Source organism: Nicotiana sylvestris, chromosome 8 (genome assembly GCF_000393655.2).
Source record: "Nicotiana sylvestris chromosome 8, ASM39365v2, whole genome shotgun sequence".
NCBI classification, from domain to species: Eukaryota; Viridiplantae; Streptophyta; class Magnoliopsida; order Solanales; family Solanaceae; genus Nicotiana; species Nicotiana sylvestris.
In genome coordinates this window covers 207,253,646-207,266,591 of record NC_091064.1, presented here as the reverse complement: position 1 = coordinate 207,266,591, position 12,946 = coordinate 207,253,646, and the positions used below count along the sequence as shown (strand labels likewise).

Sequence of the window (12,946 nt, the reverse complement as noted above, 5' to 3'; positions counted from 1 at the left end):
ATCTGATAAAGAAATCTTTCCAAAAGTCTTTTATCTTGCTTGATTTAAATCCAGCAGCTAACAAATTTAGTGCACAAAAAAATCATATGCAAGGTACATTAGTTGAACTTCATTTACCTATTGTCCAATATTTCACTTTGATCTTATAAATATTACAACCAGTGGATAAAGTCATGTCAAGCCCCTTTCTTCAAAATCTCTAGTTCATCTTCCTTATGGTTTCTTGGTTTTACTGATAGAGTTCTAAATGTGGTAACCTGGGCATAGGGATGGCGAATAGGCTCTTGCTTTTCTTGATGACAAGTCCAAATCCATCCGAAAGGTCAACATTTTCGCCCTCTGGGAGTTTCCAATCAAAGGAATGCAGCAATGAAGCCAATACAAACATAAGCACTTTCTCTGCTAAAGGAAGGCCAGCACAAATTCTCCTCCCTGATCCAAATGGAAGGTACTTGAAATTATTGCCAGAATAGTTTAAATTTGTAGAGTGATTCAAGAACCTTTCAGGCTGAAATTCCAATGGATTTTCCCACTCTTGAGGATCCCTATGAATCGCATAAACATTCAAGAATACTTTAGTTCCCTCAGGTATTTTGTATCCTCCTACAGTTGCAGATTTGTTCGGGCGCTTAGGGATAAGCAGTGGTAATGCAGGGTGCAGACGTAGCGTCTCCTTTAAAACTGCATCAAGATAGTGTAGTTTCAGCAAGTGAGATTCTTCAACAATGTTATTCATCCCTACAGCATTTCTTAATTCTTGTTGCACCTTTGCCATTATCTCCGGATTATTCAGAAGCTCCGCCATTACCCATTCGACTGTTGTGATTACAGTGTCAGTTCCACCAATCACAATATCCTGCATAGCAAAAACATATATGAAGTCAAGGGAAAGGAACATTGTCATCACAGGAATTTAGTAATGTTTGATTCTAGCTGTAGGTGGACGCGACATTCATGTTTAGGTATGTATATGTACCTCTTCTTTTGTAACACCCCATACTTTAGACATAGTCTCATATCGGCAAAACACAAGAGGGATGTTGGGTATATAAGTTAACAAGCCTTAGACCTTAGTGACGCATTTTAAACCCGTGAGCGCCTAGGCCAAGAGCGGACAATATCACTAGCGGGCTGAGCTGTTACATTTTTAGACTATTATAGCTAGTTATGCGATTTAATCATCTTCAGTAAGAACTCAAATGCATTCTCATTTTTCTTTACTTTCTTATCACATTGATCCTGTATATAGTAAACATGATTAAGCAGTTTGTATAAGGCTAAGTTTTCGGACTTCTTTCTGGTAAAGTATTATCATGGAATTTTCAGGATTCCCAAGTTCAAAGAGACAAACAATGACAGAGAAGATATAAGGACTATATAACTTACCACCAACATAGCCTTTATTTTCACCAAGTCCAGTGATATCCCAATGTCTTTCTGCTTCATTAGCTCTATTAAGATCTGCACAAAATCCTTCTTCCCATTCACCTGGATTTCACCCTCTCTTTTGTCGGAAAGCATCTTCATGCGTTCGTTTATGGCAGGGTCTAATATACTTTCAACTGACTTTGAAAGAGCCTTCATCTCTTTCTGTATTCCTTGTAAGTCAAACCTGGCAAGCATAGGAAAGAAGTCTGATATGTTTGGCTTTCCCAATACTTGAAAAACTTTTATCACCACTTCCTTGAACTCAGCTGATCCATCTTTTCCATGCTTCTCCTTCTCCTCTACAAATTTGCTGCCGAAGATCATACTCATGACTACATTCATCTGAGTTACAAAAGCCAATTCTCCAATGTCAATGGGATTTCCAATCTTGGTATGCACCTTTTTGATTGTCTTTCTGACCTCGTGTGTCCGTAAACCATAAGAAGCCTCAAGGTTACTGTTGCTTAGCATCTCGCTCACAAACAGTTTGCGCATATCACGCCAGTAGGAGCCATAGGGAGAAAATCCAATGTCTACTCCACCATATGTGGCTGCCAATCCTGCTATTGGAGGGTCACGGTTAGCAAAAACTGAGTCTTGATCACGAACCACTTCTTTGGCTAAGGATGGTGAATTCAACACAACGCATAGTTTGCTTCCTAGCCAGAACTTGTATATTGGACCAAACTGTTGAGACAATTCTGTAAGTTGATGGTGCAAATTGGGGCGGAGGAATGGTAAAAATCCCACAATTGGAAGGCCACGAGGCCCCGGTGGCAACTTGGGACCTTCTTTGTATGAGATATTTTTTGTCCATCTGTACCATAAAATTGTCAGGAATACAATTCCAATGGTGAGAGCTGCAAGACAAAGCTGGTTTGATTGTGCTGAAGCCATGGTTAATTGGTTAAATTGTTTCAGCACTTTCTACTTATAATGGATCAGGTCAAATGTCCTCCTCAGCATATTATTATTACAATTATATCATGTCTTAGTTGAATTATTGTTCTCACTTTCTGCAGCCAGAATTTGGGTTCTTAGAAAGTTTCCAGAAGACACAATATTTGACCATATACTATTGACGAAGATAATCTTGGCAGTGGGACTGCAACCGAAGGTGTCTCCTTTAACACAACGTGCAGCTTTTCTTTCAGGTTTAAATTCTCTGCATCAGGAAGTTCAAACAATTTAAGTGAAGCAAGTTATTATATCACCGGTCAAAAGTTAATTTTTCACACTCGGCCAGAGAAGAAACTAAAAAAACAATAAACCTAATGGGTTGACGGGAGGCTTGCACTATGGGCTATTAGCTTAGAGGTAGAACACGCCTCTAATAATAGCGATTGCTTACCCACGGATCGGACACCTAGGCCTTCTAGGCAAAGAGAAGAGAGGGGAGCTGCAATTCCAGCACATATTCTTCTACCCTAACTAAATTGAATCTATTTGTCAGCATTTTTAGTTATGGAATATTCATTTTGTCCTTGAGCCGAGGGTCTTCGGAAACAACCTCCCTACCTCCCTAGACCTCACTTGTGAAATTATAGTGGGTATTGTTGTTGTTGTTGTTGTTGTTGTTTATTTATATAATACACACCATTATACTATCAAGTAATGAATAACTATAAAAGATTCACATTATCTTCCTTAAACAATTTGGTATTTTTTTGTGTGGGCATTTTCTTTTGGACTGCATATATGTGTTCGTAACACGCAACGAAAGATAATAACGATCCTAGGCAGAACTTTTCGTGTTTAAAATTTATTTACATGTCAAAGATCGGATCTAAGACGTACCTGGTGAAGAAAGTCTCGTTTCAAAATTTTTCTTCGATTGTGCGAAGACTCTATGCGTATCCACACCGAGACCGATTCTTTGCTATCAACTCTTTCATCAATTAAAACCCGCGAACAAATTGAATAAATTGTGTGCTGAAATTTTTCTCAAAACTTCCAGCCAACTTCTTGACAAAGAAAGTAATTACTTTGTCAAATATATCTCGTGTTGTCTCACTCCAGAAAAATTAAGTGTCTTAACACTTTATTTTGTATGATATTTATACATATAAGTTGCCAACTTTTTCCTATACGGTTTGAGCAAAAAGACAGACTTGTCTTAACAAGTATGGAATTTTTTTCCTTTCATTACAATATAGTAGCGATACAATCACATTCCATATATGCATGATGAGTATAAAAACCAATTCACATAATAATTGGACCTTTTCTTTCTTTACAATTTTGTCTTATGTTGTAAAGGTATATGCATGATGAGTGTGAAAACCAATTCACATAATAATGGGACCTTTTTCTTTCTTTACAATTTTGTTTTATATAATAAAGGTACAATCATTTTCATATATGCATGATGATTGTGAAAACCAATTCACAATATTAATAGGATTTCTGTCGTAGGATAAACTTCAATTCCAATCAACAAAATTGTCGGCAAGCGTGGTTAGTCCTTATGGACTTTCAATTGCTAATCCAATTCATAATTGGATTATTATTTTCTTGTAGGAAAACTTAATCCCATTTCAAATGGGTTTCATGAAAGCCTCACGTTATTTTCTAATCCAATAAATTAGATTATAGAACTAACTAATCATATTATATATGCAACTTAATATTAATCCACACACACACACACACACATATATATATATATATATCAAATTTAATTTTTCTATTCCGAAAAGAAAACTTCAATTTGTTCACAATATTAATTATATCATCTGTGCTAGCAAAGAATATAATAATATTTCATTTGGACTAATAACTAAATTTATTTGACTAATTAAATTCTTTAATTTAATTACCAAATAATAAAGCAATTAATTCTTTTGCAAAGATCAGAACACTCGTTAGTGTGCGACCCCATAGGTTCATTACTAAACCGGTAGTAAATTGATCACATCAATATACTAATCAAGGGTGGCATCTAGCAACACTCCTTAACGACCGGATAGCATGAAGTATACAATTTACTCTCAAGAACCAGTAGAAGAATAATGTAGTAATTTCTTCTGTCCTTATAGCTCTGGATCACCCTAGGATATGGTTCAACTGTCAAATCCAAATAGGCAACCAACTATGTGTTTATGTCAAATATAAAACCATTGAATGACCTAAGAAACTCATTTCTTCTTTCATTCAATTGCCCTGGCCAAGGTCTTAGTTTGGTCGTTTATAATTCATGACAACATGAAGCTTAAACTCATTACCAAGAGTTGACAGATTCCATCTTGGATCAATCACTAATTCTACAAGTATTTAACCGTACCCAATATCCTTTCAACTATCGCCCTAGGGCCATAGGTGTCTAGTATCAAAGCACAATAAATAACTTGTCAATTACCATGACGATCTCAGGTCATAGGAAATTTTTACATCACATTCTTCAAGAGAATATCCTATTGACAGTTTATGGTAATTCTAACCATTAGGAATTATCCAATGAGTCGGTTCAATGATCATATCTTTATATGCATCATCTATCTATGCGAATTAGTTAATGAGATCAACTAATCTTTATCCAATAAAGACGATCACATAAATATTGATCTTACCAGATTACCAATGTTCAAATTAATAATCCTATGACCAAGAACAAATTTAGATTAAATTATAAGAAATTTGGCTCTCATTATCATGATCTCCATCACAATGTCAAATCTCAATAGTTTAATCAAGAACCTTATCAAGTTAATCAAATAATTAATAATAACTATGATAAAAGAATATCAAATGCCATATATATTTTATATCAAATAAAAAATATATTCAAATCATCAAATTGGATCTAGGACATATATACTATATCCCTAATATGCCTAGGTGAATATTACTAGAGTATGCCAAATTTGGAGTGGTTACCATGGCAACATCAGTAGTCAGCAACAATTAATAGTAGGCGGATAAACTATTAGAGTTAATCATAGAAATAACTACAATTTATTTTTTTATTCAAAGTAGTAAGTTATAGACTTGGTTTTATATTACAAAAGGAAATATGACACCTTTTTGGTTGGGAAATGGTTTTCATGAGCAGTTAGTTTGTTCTTGATGATCCCTTCACAGAAAAGAGCTACATTTACCTAATAACTAGGTTTGATTTATCTCCATGTTGAGTGGCGCCTTCCTCAGATGTCTTGGGAAGGTGCATAAGGCAAAAGCAACCTACTTCTGTCTAATTACTCTCCGCCAACTGAACGCTCCCTCCATACGCTAGATTAAACTGTCGGTGTCGTAAAGCAGTGTGCAAAGAGAGACTTGAAATGATTACGAGAAAGTCAATGTAGTGCCGGGGGGGGGGGGGTTTAATAGTCGAAGTTTCCACCAGCAATTCAAATCTCTGTATTGGTGTCGCGCGCAATTTTATTTTAGCATTTGTTTTTCAAGTAGAATATCTTTTTCCACATTAAAGGGAATACCACATGCCCTCCGAAAGAAACCAGTACTAAAATATTGTGCAGGCAGAGTATCTAAAGACAAATAGATTTAAAAGAAGCAATTGCAACTAAAAACAATACAAACTTGCAGCCATAACAAATTTAAGAATAGTTGAATACGGAAATATCCTCCTTTTGATAATAGCATTACATTAAATGTAAATATTTTATTTAAAATGCAAGGTACATTAGTTGAACTTCATTATTTATCGTACAATAATACATAGTATTGATCTTATAAATACAACAACCAATGGGAAAGATCATGTCAAGCCCCTTCTTCTGCAGGATTGTGTATAGGTGTTTGTAACACGCAGCGGAAGACAATAACAATCCTAGGTAGATCTTTTCGTGTTTAAAATTTATTTACATGTCAAAGATCGGATCTAAGACGTACCTGGTGAAGAGAGTCTTGTTTCAAAATTTCTTCGATAGTGCGAAGACTCTATGCGTATCCACACCGAGACTGATCCTTTGCTATCAATTTTTTATCAATGAAACCTGTGAACAAATTGAACGAAAAACTTGTGCTGGAATTTTTCTCAAAAATCTCAATTCAAATTAGATGAACAAGAAACACTTTTCTTGTAATTGTATTTTCTCTCTTGGCTTGGTATGACACTCTCACTTTCACAAAGTATTTTTTCTTCTCAAGAATTGATGCGGAAAATTTTCTCCATCACCCTTTATATAGCATCACCATAATTTTTATTGCAAAATATCAGATTCCCTTCCAAAGGGATTAACGACATGACCAACGTCCTTAAGGACTTTGACGTGAAGATGCTGTCTAATTCTAAATTGGACTTCAAGTAATAATTTATATTAAAATTATCAATCCCATTCTTATGGGGAAGAAATAACCGACGTTGACTTTCACGTCAATCCAATTCTTAATTGGATATATATATATATATATATATATATATATCAACCAAGAGATATAATTTAATTTTCTATTCCAAAAATAGAAAACTTCAATTTGTTCACAATATTAATTATATCCTTTGTGCTAGCAAAGAATATAATAATATTTTATTTGGACTAATAACTAAATCTATTTGGCTAATTAAATTTCTTAATTTAATTATCAAATAATAAATTAATTAATCTTTTAGCAAAGATCAGAACACTTGTAAGTGTGTGACCCCATAGGTTCAATACTAAACCGGTAGTAAATTGACCACATCAATATACTAATCAAGGGTGGCGTCTAGCAACACTCCTTAACGACCGGATAACATGAAGTATATAATTTACTCTCAAGAACCAGTAGAAGAATAATGTAGTAATTCCTTCTGTCCTTATAGCTCTGGATCACCCTAGGATATCGTTCAACTGTCAAATCCTAATAAGCGACCAACTATGCGTTCATGTCAAATATAATCGACCATTGAATGACCTAAGAAACTCATTTCTTCTTTCATTCAATTGCCCTGGCCAAGGTCTTAATTTGGTCGTTTATAATTCATGACAACATGGAGCTTAAACTCATTACCAAGAGTTGACATGTCATGACCCGGCCCACACTGTGCATATATTGTCCGCTTTGGGCTTCGCCCTCACGGTTTTGTTCTCCCCCAATCGAACATGGGGAAAAGGCCTATGCACATGTAGGTCCAAGTCCTACTAATATAGCCCAGGACTCCCCCTCTCTTTTCCGATGTGGGATTCCTGCGAGCTACAGGAGTGCTACAACACCTGTACTGTACTCACCCCACCAATAAGAACACAATGTCCTCGTTGTGGGTACCCACCCATCGTACTTCCTGAGAGTCGGCTCTGATACCAACTGTCACGACCGACTCTGATCCTTTAGCCAACTCTCAGAGTCGACTCTCAGGAAGTACGATGGGTGGGTACCCACAACGAGGACGTTGTGTTCTTGTTGGTGGGGTGAGTACAGTACAGGTGCTGTAGCACTCCTGTAGCTCGCAGGAATCCCATATCGGAAAAGAGAGGGGGAGTCCTGGGCTATATTAGTAGGACTTGGACCTACATGTGCATAGGTCTTTTCCCCATGTTCGATTGGGGGAGAACAAAACCATGAGGGCGAAGCCTAAAGCAGACAATATATGTACAGTGTGGGCCGGGTCGTGACAGTTGGTATCAGAGCCGACTCTCAGGAAGTACGATGAGTGGGTACCCACAACGAGGACGTTGTGTTCTTGTTGGTGGGGTGAGTACAGTACAGGTGCTGTAGCACTCCTGTAGCTCGCAAAATCCCACATCGGAAAAGAGAGGGGGAGTCCTCGGCTATATTAGTAGGACTTGGACCTACATGTGCATAGGCCTTTTCCCCATGTTCGATTGGGGGAGAACAAAACCGTGAGGGAGAAGCCCAAAGCGGATAATATATGCACAGTGTGGGCCGGGTCATGACCATTGGTATGAGAGCCGACTCTCAGGAAGTACGATGGGTGGGTACCTACAACGAGGACGTTGTGTTCTTGTTGGTAGGGTGAGTACAGTACAGGTGCTGTAGCACTCATGTAGCTTGCAGGAATCCCACATCGGAAAAGAGAGGGGGAGTCCTCGGCTATATTAGTAGGACTTGGACCTACATGTGCATAGGCCTTTTCCCCATGTTCGATTGGGGGAGAACAAAACCGTGAGGGCAAAGACCAAAGCGGACAATATATGTACAGTGTGGGCCGGGTCATGACAATTGGTATCAAAGACGACTCTCAGGAAGTAGGATGGGTGGGTACCCACAACGAGGACGTTGTGTTCTTGTTGGTGGGGTGAGTACATTACAGGTGCTGTAGCACTCCTGTAGCTCGCAGGAATCCCACATCGAAAAAAGAGGGGGAGTCCTTTGCTATATTAGTAGGACTTGGACCTACATGTGCATAGGCCTTTTCCCTATGTTCGATTGGGGGAGAACAAAACCGTGAGGGCGAAGCCCAAAGCGGACAATATATGCACAGTGTGGGCCGGGTCGTGGCATGACAAATTCTATCTTGATCAATCACTAATTCTACAAGTATTCAATCGTGCCCAATATCCTTTCAACTATCGCCCTAGGGCCATAGGTGTCTAGTATTAAAGCACAACAAATAACTTGTCAATTACTATGATGATCTTAGGTCAAAGGAAAATCTTACATCACATTGTTTAAGAGAATATCCTATTGACAGTTTATGGTAATTCTAACCATTAGAAATTATTCAATGAGTCGGTTCAATGATCATATCTCTATATGCATTATCTATCTATGTAATTTATTTAATGAGATCAACTAATCTTTATCCCGTAAAGACGATCACATAAATATTGATCTAACCGGATTACTAATGTCCAAATTAATAATCCTACGATTAAGAACAAATTTAGATTAAATTATAAGAAACTTTACTCTCATTATCATGATCTCCATCACAATGTCAAGTCTCAAAATTTAATCAAGGAACTTATTAAATTAATCAAGCAATTAATAACAAATATAAAAGAATATCAAAGGCCTATATATTTTATATCAAATAACGTTCACAAAAATATGTTCAAATCTTCAAATATGATATTGGATCTAGGGCGTATCTACTATATCTCTAACTATCTCCCACTTGCACTAGAGCCAATCGCTCTTGTACTTCATTCTCAATTTCCACATGTGCTTGTCAAATTCCTTTGCACCAAGAGCTTTAGTGAATGGGTATGGAGATTTTCCTTTCCATCAACCTTTTGAATCTAGACGTCTCCACGTCCAATAATTTCTCTTATCAAGTGATCCCTTCGCAGAATATGTTTGGATTTTTGGTGTGATTTTGATTCTTTTGCTTGAGCAATGGCTCCAGTGTTGTCACACAACAATGGAATTGTACCTCCTATTGAATGAACCATACCAAGTTCAGTTAAGATTTGTTTTTATCCATACAACTTTCTTAGCAGCTTCACTAGCTGCTATATATTCTGCTTCAGTCACTGAATCAGCTACTGTAGCTTGTTTGAAACATTTCTAACTCACCGCACCACCATTTAAGGTGAATACTTAACCAGAAATAGATTTGCTATCATCTCTATCTGAAGAGAAACTTGCATCAGTATAACCTTCAAGTTTCGACTCAAAATCCCCATAGATGAGGAATTGGTCTTTAGTCCTTCTTAAGTACTTAAGAATGGTCTTCACCACCTTTCAATGTTCCTCACCAGGATTTGCCTGATATCGGCTAGTCACTCCAAGTGCATAAGCCACATCAGGACGTGTACATGTCATGGTATGCATGATAGCTCCCACTGAACTAGAGACAAATCTTGGTACTTTGCAATGCCGGTATGTCATTCCTTATGAGCATATATCATCAACGTACAACACTAAAAAAATAATTGTGCTCCCACTAACCTCTTTGTACACACAAGTTTCTTCTTCGCATCGAACAAAATTGAACTTTTCAATTGTCTTGTTAAAGCGAATATTCTAACTTCGAGAAGCTTATTTTAGTACATAATTGATCTTTGTAGCTTGCAAATTTTATTATGATAAGACGAAGATGTGAAACCTTCAGGTTGTATCATGTACACATCCTCTTCTAGCTCACCATTTAGGAAAGTTGTTTTCACATTCATTTGTCATATTTCATAATCATAGTATGCTGCTATAGCAAGCAAAATCCGAATAGATTTGAGCATTGCCACGGGAGAGAACGTGTCGTCGTAGTCGACTCCTTCTTTCTGACGATATCCCTTGGCAACAAGACAGGCTTTGTAGGTCTCCACATTTTCGTCTACTCCAATCTTTTTCTTAAAAACCCATTTACAACCTATAGGTTTTATATCCTTTGAAGGTTCAACTAAAGTCCATACTTTATTTTCCTTCATGGATTCCATTTCAGATTCCATGGCCTTTTGCCATTTCTCATAATCAGAACTTTGTATAGCCTCTTCATAGGTCTTAGGGTCATCATCATTATAATCAACCTCATTTGATACATCATCTTGTACCATTAGATTTAATCAAGTTGGTACATGACGTTCTCTTGTAGACCTTCTAAGAGGTACTTGTACAGCTTGTTCACCTTGTGGTGGATTTGGTTGGTGTTCAATTTGGTTTGGTACTGGTTCATTAACCTGTTCTTGAACTACATTTAGTTCTTGAACTTCAACCGTTAAACATGGCAACTTCCTTGGCAACTTCAAAACATTCAATAAAAGTTCTTCAACTTGGACCTCATGATCTTTATTTTGTGTTGATTCATTAGCTTCTTGAACTTCATCAAATTCTATTTCTCCATTTTAATTTCCTTCTAAAAGAAATTCCTTTTCCTGAAAGGTTGCTCCTCTGGCCACAAACACTTTATGGTCAGAAGGGTCATAGAAATAATATCTCATTGTTTCCTTGGGATACCCAATGAACCTACACATATCAGATCTTGAGTCAAGTTTATCAGACTGTAGTCTCTTAACATAAGCTGGACAACCCCAAACTTTAATATGTTTAAAGTTAAGATTACATCCTTTCCATATCTCATATGGTATTGTAGAGACTGACTTAGTGGAAACTTTATTAAGTATGTTGCTACTTCCAAAGCATATCTCCATAAATTTTTTGGAAGATCCGTGAACCCCATCATAGATCTCACCATATCTAATAAGGTCCGATTTCTCCTTTCAGACACATCATTGTGTTGTTGTGTTCCTGGAGGTGTCCACTGTGAGAGAATCCCATTCTCTTTGAGATATCTGGTAAAATCTTCACTAAGATATTCTCCACCTCTATCAGACCTTAGTACTTTGATACTTTTACCAATCTGCTTCTCAACTTCACTATGGAACCTTTTGAACATTTCAAAAGATTCAGACTTGTGTTTCTAAGATACACAAATCCATATCTTGACGTATCATCAGTGAAGGTGATGAAGTAAGAATATCCACCTCTAGCTTGAATTTTCATTGGCCCACAAACATCTGTATGAATTAGTCCCAATAATTCAGAAGCTCTTTCTCCACTTCCAGTAAATGGAGATTTGGTCATTTTTCCTTTGAGACAAGATTCACAAGTTGGATATGATTCAAAATCATACTTGTCAGGGTACCCTTTCTTGTACAACTTGTTAATTCTTTTCTCTCCAATATGACCAAGACTACAATGCCAAAGGTATGTATGATTTACATGATCATCACTTTTCCTCTTAAGACTTGAAACATGCATAATCGAATTAGCATTCACATTAGGTAAGATATAAACATCATGTTGGAGATAGCTATTCACATATAAATTATCATCATAATTAATAGAGCAAATACCATTGCCTATAATAATGCGAAAATCACGTTTGTCTAACATAGAAGCTGAAATTATGTTTGAAACAAATTTAGGAACGTAATAACAACCATCCAACAAAATTACTTTGCCCGTAGGCATTATTAAAGAAATTGATCCTACCGCTACAGCCGCAACTTTTGCACCATTTCCAACTTGTAGATTAACTTCTCCTTTCTTTAGCCTCCTACTTATCTTGAACCCTTGCAACATATTACAGATGTTATAACCACTGCCAGTATCTAATACCCACAGTGAAGAATTAGTAGTAACTAAAGAAACCTTGAAAATACTTTTCATTAATGTCTCACCTTGTTTCTTGTCCTTTAGAGTTGCAAGATACTCCTTGTAGTTTCTCTTCCAATGCCCTTTCTTCTTACAGTGAAAACATTCAGCATCATATACTGACTGCAAGATCAAATCTTCAGAAATCTCTTTACCAAGCTTGTACCCCAATTTCTTATATTTTTCGGTAAGAACAATCATATGATTGACAAGGGCCAAACTGGAGAGTTTTCAATGTCCAATTGTGTATCAACCAACTTCTTAAGATATTCAATGATTGTAGATGGATCCATATTCTAATGTTTCCTCTGGAGTTCAGAACTCATAGAAGCTAGAATAATGTATTTAATAGCAAGGCATTCTTCCAAGTATTTCTGATAAACCTTGGTGCCTTGAACATCATTCTCTGGTGGGATTATCTTTGCAGGACTATCGATCACATCAATGAGCTTTTCATGCATGAGAACAATTCTCAAATTTCTATACCAGTCATCAAAGTTTGGTCCTACCAACTTGTTGGTCT

General features: G+C 36.8%; 1 protein-coding gene across 1 annotated transcript; it reads right to left on the bottom strand.

Moving 5' to 3' along the window:
* Positions 1-229: 229 nt before the first annotated feature.
* Positions 230-3,406, bottom strand: LOC104210494 (labd-13Z-ene-9,15,16-triol synthase, chloroplastic-like). Its single transcript, XM_009759403.2, has 3 exons — positions 3,226-3,406; positions 1,387-2,593; positions 230-856 (listed from the first exon to the last, which is right to left on the bottom strand). Exons 2-3 carry the CDS (start codon positions 2,323-2,325, stop codon positions 230-232), a joined length of 1,566 nt encoding a protein of 521 aa, XP_009757705.1. The 5' UTR covers positions 2,326-2,593; positions 3,226-3,406.
* Between the last annotated feature and the right edge of the window lie 9,540 nt (positions 3,407-12,946).

What these genes read in the sequence shown, in the direction of transcription:
- LOC104210494 (XM_009759403.2), bottom strand. Translation starts at nt 2,325, where the DNA reads ATGGCTTCAGCACAATCAAACCAGCTTTGTCTTGCAGCTCTCACCATT. An exon ending in AAATAAAGGCTATGTTGGTG is followed by an intron (nt 857 to 1,386) that starts GTAAGTTATATA and finishes TTTGCTATGCAG; the next exon opens with GATATTGTGATTGGTGGAAC.